Source organism: Paroedura picta, chromosome 13 (genome assembly GCF_049243985.1).
Source record: "Paroedura picta isolate Pp20150507F chromosome 13, Ppicta_v3.0, whole genome shotgun sequence".
NCBI classification, from domain to species: Eukaryota; Metazoa; Chordata; class Lepidosauria; order Squamata; family Gekkonidae; genus Paroedura; species Paroedura picta.
Genome location: NC_135381.1, coordinates 12,963,915 through 12,969,928, shown reverse-complemented (window position 1 = coordinate 12,969,928; position 6,014 = coordinate 12,963,915). Strand labels below are relative to the sequence as shown.

General features: G+C 47.7%; 1 protein-coding gene across 2 annotated transcripts in view; it reads right to left on the bottom strand.

The window, feature by feature from the left end:
* Positions 1 to 525: 525 nt before the first annotated feature.
* The window catches only part of SRRM4 (serine/arginine repetitive matrix 4), a 126,707-nt gene continuing 121,218 nt past the window's right edge, over positions 526 to 6,014 (bottom strand). For both annotated transcript variants that reach the window (XM_077307771.1, XM_077307772.1), the window contains exon 13: positions 526 to 4,671. In XM_077307771.1, coding sequence (XP_077163886.1) covers positions 4,392 to 4,671 — 280 coding nt within the window. In that variant the 3' untranslated portion in view covers positions 526 to 4,391. The remainder of the gene's footprint in view (positions 4,672 to 6,014) is intronic.

The window sequence follows — 6,014 nt, the reverse complement described above, 5'->3', positions numbered from 1 at the left end:
CTCCTTTTACAAGCCGTAGGCATCCATTCCCTTGGAGGAAGGGGCTGCTTTTGAAGGTGTACTCTAAGACAGTATAGCCCACTGAGGTCCTTCCCCACACCAAACCCCACCCTCTCCAGGTATTTAACAGCCCAGTACTGGCAGCTCTGTCTGATTGACCTATCAGGTATGGCCGAATTGTGGCTTTCCAGATATCCATGGACTACAATTACCACGTTCCCCTGCCAGCATGAGCCAGGTTTGATTCCCCACTTGTCCTCCACATGCAGCCAGCTGGGTGACCTTGAGCCAGTCCCAGTTCTCTTGGAGCTTTCTCAGCCTCACCAACCTCACCAACCTTGTGGGAGGAAGGGTAGGCGATTGTCAGCTGCTTTGAGACTCCTTTGGGTAGTAAAAAAAGGGTACAAAAAATCCAGCTCTTCTCTTCTTCAGTACAGCCACCCGGAACAGCGCTGTTATAACAATATACACATTGAAGCATTTGAGGAGAGATTTTGAGAAACAAAACCAGACCGAAGCAAGCCATGAGAATGAAACACTGCCGGAACTTTTATTGTACTTTTGAGTGTGTTTTATGAAAATTTTTCAGGAAGACGGAAGAACACAGCCGGTTAGTTTGCAAAATCTGAAGTCCAATGAACCAAGATCGCCAAGAGGCTTGTGAACCACCATCCGTCATGGGAAAAGGAGGGAGGTGTACTTCCCCCTCCACATATTGGGCCCCCCACCCCCCGTTCTGCTTTCGTTTCTAATTTTGTTTTAGAATATTGCAGTTAATATTGCAAGAACTTGCCCTGGGGATTCTTACCGGGCGAAATAATCTGGACCTATTACAATTCTTGTCAGGAGGCCCGAGTTGGAATTTGCCCAAAGTGTGTGTGTTTGTGTGTGCATGTTGGGGAGGGGGCTTGCCTATAATGCAGGGGTGGCCAAATTGTGGCACTCCAGATGTCCATGGACTACAATTCCCACGAGCCCCTGTCAGCATCAGGCAGGGACTCATGGGATTTGTAGTCCATGGACACCCGGGGAGCCACAGTTTGGCCACCCATGAAGTAGAGTTTGATGCTGGAAATGCCTTGCCTTCACGTGCCGTATCTCTCTCCTGTAAAGCAAAATTCAGATGCTGGGTGAAAACAAACTGCTCTATTCCTCATAAGCCTTTCCCAGCACATTGTCCCTTTCTGGCTTCAGCCACAAGTTGTGGCCAGCACTGCAGAGAATGCCTTCGGTCCAAACCTTTGTATTTTGAGGTTCTGCCTTGGTTGAGTGTTTCTTGCTGGACTCAAATCTCTCTTTTTTGGGGAGGACTTTTTGAGATGCTTTAATCCACTGTAGATTGCATGCGGTCCGATGCTCACCCCCCCCCCCCGCCTCTGTTTTCCGGCAGTGAGTTGGCAAGAAGCCCAGTGGCAGAACTGTCTTTTCTTTTTAAAGCAACCCACCAATAAATCCAAAAAAAATAAATAATAAATAAGAGGCTACATCTTATTTTGTTTCGCCCTCGACGCACAGTGCATAGCTAAAATAATACCCATTGACTGGAGGCAGAAACAAATTGGTTATAACTTGAAATGAAAGAACAAACAAATACACTTCACGACTGCAGGATGGAAAGAGCGAGAGAGAGGGAGAAAGGGGGGGACTGCAAAGAATATGACTCTGGATGTGGAGGAGGCTGCAGAACTCTGTTTGTTTGTCTGCACTTTTTAAAGCTCAGGAGTTGTGATCTTCGCAGCCCAGGCTTGACTTACCCTAATACCCTTTAGAGCCAAGATCGCTTGGATGGATGCAAATCTGCAAGATCCTGACTGTTACATTTTCCCAATGCCTGGGACTGAATAAATGCAAGGGTCTCCTTGAATAACCCAACTGGTATTCATTTTAAGCTCCCTCTTATCCACGTGCCTCCTGGACTAGGATCAATTGACATCCATGCCTCTGTTCCTCCCTCTTTCCTTTTTCTCTCCAGCACCCGTCCCATAGTTTCCAAGAGAGGTACTGCTTGGCAGCCGTTCTACACAACAACCCAACCCAAGCCCATTGGCACCAGGAAAGCAGCACAAGTACATTAAACCAGAGATGGCCAACTTGGACGGCAGAGTGGGTGGTTTGTTCCCTTTCTGGCCAAAGCACTTGGCTGGCCAACTCTCCCAGGTCATGATAGTCTTATTGCCCATAGGGCAGGGGTAGCCAAACTGCGGCTCTCCAGATGTCCATGGACTACAATTCCCACGACCCCTTGTGCTGGCAGGGGGCTTGTGGGAATTGTAGTCCATGGACATCTGGAGAGCCACTGTCTGACCACCCCTGCACTATGGTCTTTGGGCAAGGAGGCTCCGGTCCCCACCAGCAGAAGCATCACCTAAGGCACTGGGATGGTATCCCAGAGGCCTCCGCGACATTATCTCATTTCATGCTGCAAAGAAGCTCAACCAAAACCTTCTCGGCTCAGTCATGTGCTACTCCCCGAAGAAAGATGGCAGCTCTCAGTCTGAGATGGCGCAGCAAGAGAAGGCCAGGGACCAGGAAGTAAGCAGAACAGCGTGGCTTAGATGTAGCCCCTGAGACTCCCAATGTTAAAAGAAACAAAATAATCCCCCCCCCAATAACTTATCCCCCTCCGCGCAAAGTTATAAATTAACAGCAACCAATTCACACTCATTCCCGCACAGAATCCGAAAGATAATAAATAATTACAGTCATCAATAAATAACTTAGAAATGCAGCACATACTGGCCGATTGGGGAAACTGAGGACCTTTTAGCTGCCATGAGATGAATATGGCTACGGACGGTCATCCTGTCATATTCCCAAAGCGGCACATTTCCCTGCCTCACATTCTTCAAGCAGTGTAGGGGAGTGTGGGAGATGGGGTTTTGTTCTAAGAATGACTCCCAATAAATAAAGGGAACAAATCAAGCTATTTGCTTCTATTTACACTATGCTTTCTTTTCTTTCTTTCTTTCCTTTTTTACAAAGTCTCTTCCTCTACCTCCTCTAAGGGCCGCAAGTCCCCTGGTACAATATTTATAAGGAGTGGCTCGTTCTGCTATTGAAGTGTTTAAATGTTGCCAGCCTCCAACCGCTGTGAGTCCATGACACAGCAGGATGAGTGGGAGAAATCGCTGTTCTGTTGCTGTTGTTGTAAATGGTTGAATCCAGGCACTTCTGACCTGCTTGGTTCCTTTCCTTTCCTCGCTTCCCACCTGCAAGCGTCCCTTTTGTGATACACCACCTCCACCGCCAAATTGTGGGCATTCTGATCACCTAATAAATTGCCTTGGGAGGACCTGAATTTGAGAACAGGAGTTTGGGTGCTTCTCGCCATAGTTAGCTTGTCGCATGGCGCACTTCAGTGGGTTCAGTGATGGAGTCCCACATCATGTGCTGGGTTCCTTTCCAGCATCTTCTGCTTTAGGGTTAAACTAGAGAAGATGGGGAGAGCCACTGTTTCAATGGCTTGTTGAGCCTTGGATAGGGCAAGTCTTTTGAAAGAATTCAAAATGGCCTCCAGCACATCCAGGCCCTTGTTCTTTTTCAGGGGTAAGCAAACCAAGGAGAGGAACCATGTTTTTATCTGTTGTGTCTGATGGGTTAGATGTTGAGTCTTTCTTAACATAAGAAACCTGTCCCAGGAATGGCTAGGAAAAACCTTCAGCTAGTTGGTCATAATGGGTCCCTTAGCCACCTTCAAGGGTAAGCAATCCAAGGAGAGGAACCATGTTTTTTAGATGCTGAGTCTTTCTTAACACAAGAAACATGTCTCCGGAATGGCTAGGAAAAACCTCCAGCTAGTTGGCCATAATCAGTCCCTTAGCCATCTCCCACAATTGTTTGGTTTACTAGGAAAGATAAAGTAACGCCCCTTCAGAGGCGGCACTGAGCAACCACCCCAATGGCATGGAACTCGCTCGGAAGGGGGTGGCAACAGGACGAGGACGTGGCTGCAGCTAGTCAGAGGGCAGAGAAGAGAGTCATAGCAGATGAGGACAGCAAAGTATTGCTCCCTTCCTTGGGAGCAGCATGACCTCCTGAGCAGCGAGGGGGGCCACGGCAGAGGTGCAATTATGAGAAGGAGGACACAGCAAGTTGGCATGAACTTGAAGGGCTGGACTGTGCTGTTTCAGCATTTGCAGTTCCCGCAGGAGACGTGCGCAAGGCGATCCAGCTTGTGCCAGTTGTCCAGTGGTCCACAACTGACAGGCTCCAGCTGCGTGGCTGGCTTTCCAAGGAAAAAGGGATGCTCCCCATGTGCACGGTGACCAGGTGAGGTTGTTCCGTGTCCAGTCCTCATGGAAACTGCCATTTGCTCTCGCTCTTGGCAATCAGCCGACTTGAAGGACGGGAGAAAAGGAAAGCCCATCTGGCCTTGGGGTGCAGGACGGCCGCTAACGCCGCATGCTGTCGCAACTGCCTGCCGACTTGGAACTCCTGCTGCAGCTTCGTCGGCTGTTCCTTGCTCCTGAGCTATGGCTACGGCTACGGCTGCCGTTGGAGCTGCTGCTGCTCCAGCTCCTGCTGCGGCCAGTTCTGTTGCTGGAGACGCTGCGGCTGCGGCTGGGAGAGGGGCTCAAGTTGCTGTACCAGGAGGAATAGCTGCTTGCGCTGCTGGGGGAGGAGGAAGAGGACGGGCTGGGTCTGTAGTAGGGGATGGGGCGCTTTCGGGCACTGTGGGGGACAAAAGAACAGGAAAGTGAAGTTGAGATAATATGTCCCCTCTAATCATCTTCTGCATATTTTGATGTTCAAATCTTCTCAGGGTGCTTGAATATTAATTGACCACTCTAGCATTCATTCATTCATTCATTCATTCATTCATTCATTCATTCATTCATTCATTCATTCATTCATTCATTCATTCATTCATTCATTCATTCATTCATTCAATGTTTTGGATTTTTATCCCACCACTCTCCGGAGACTCGTGGCAGGTTACATAAAAAACAGAATTATAAAACCCCAACATTATAAATCACAATCCCCAATATTAAAACCTGTAAAAACCCATAAAATTGACAATGCCTGTTAACATTAGTAATTTGAGACTGATATTTCCGAGTAGCATCTCAGGCCTGTCTCTGGATTTCAGTATTTGATACTGAAGCCTTATCCGTTCAGACTGTCTGTCAGATAAAAGGAAGATTGAATGCAGGTGTTTTAATATCGGCTCTGAATTACCTTGCAGGTGATAACTATGGGAGGGGTGGCCTCAAATTAACGCCACTCATTGTTCCGATGCCTGCCAAAATTGCCTTGGGTAGACGTGGGAACAAAGCTGCTTCACCACCCACGGTGATGAAACGGCTGATTAAAGTTGTGCAAATTGCACACGTGAAGAAAGGGATGGGTTTAAATCTCTGAAGAAATGGAGAAGTGATATCTGTTTTCCAGAAACTGTCATTGTTTATGCATTGGAATTCAATGAAACTGAACCCAAGTTGCCATCTTGAAAGATGACTTGCAAGCAAAATGAAATATATCGCTTCTTTGTCATGTCATTGTTCTTCTTGGCCAAAAAACTGGTTCCTAAAGGAACCACAGCAATTAAAACCGATATAGATAACAGTTAAAAGATCTTTCCACGTGGATGCTTTCCTGGGGTTTGCATGCCAAACTGCAGAGCGGTTTTTCTCTAAGCTTCGTCTCCACTGATTGCCCCTCTGGGATTTCTTCCTTGCTTTCTCAGAAAGGGGTTGAGATAGCACGGAGAAATGACAAGGAAAACACAGAAAGACAACCAGTGGGGAAAAAAATCAAGGAGGAAGCACCATGGGAAAACATCCATGTGAAAAGGTCCAAACTGTAATGACAGTGTGCTCTTGGAGGGGCTTCTGAATGAGGTCTGGATACAAACACAATTGAGGGGTCCCCTGGCTGCTATCCCCTCTTCCTCTAATGGCAGCAGGTAGCTGGGAGGGCTCTGAATGGAAACCAGTCATGATGGAAGGGTGCCTCCTATATCTCTTGGCCTCACTAATGAAAACTGGTACTTGGGAGTATCTGGAGGTTCT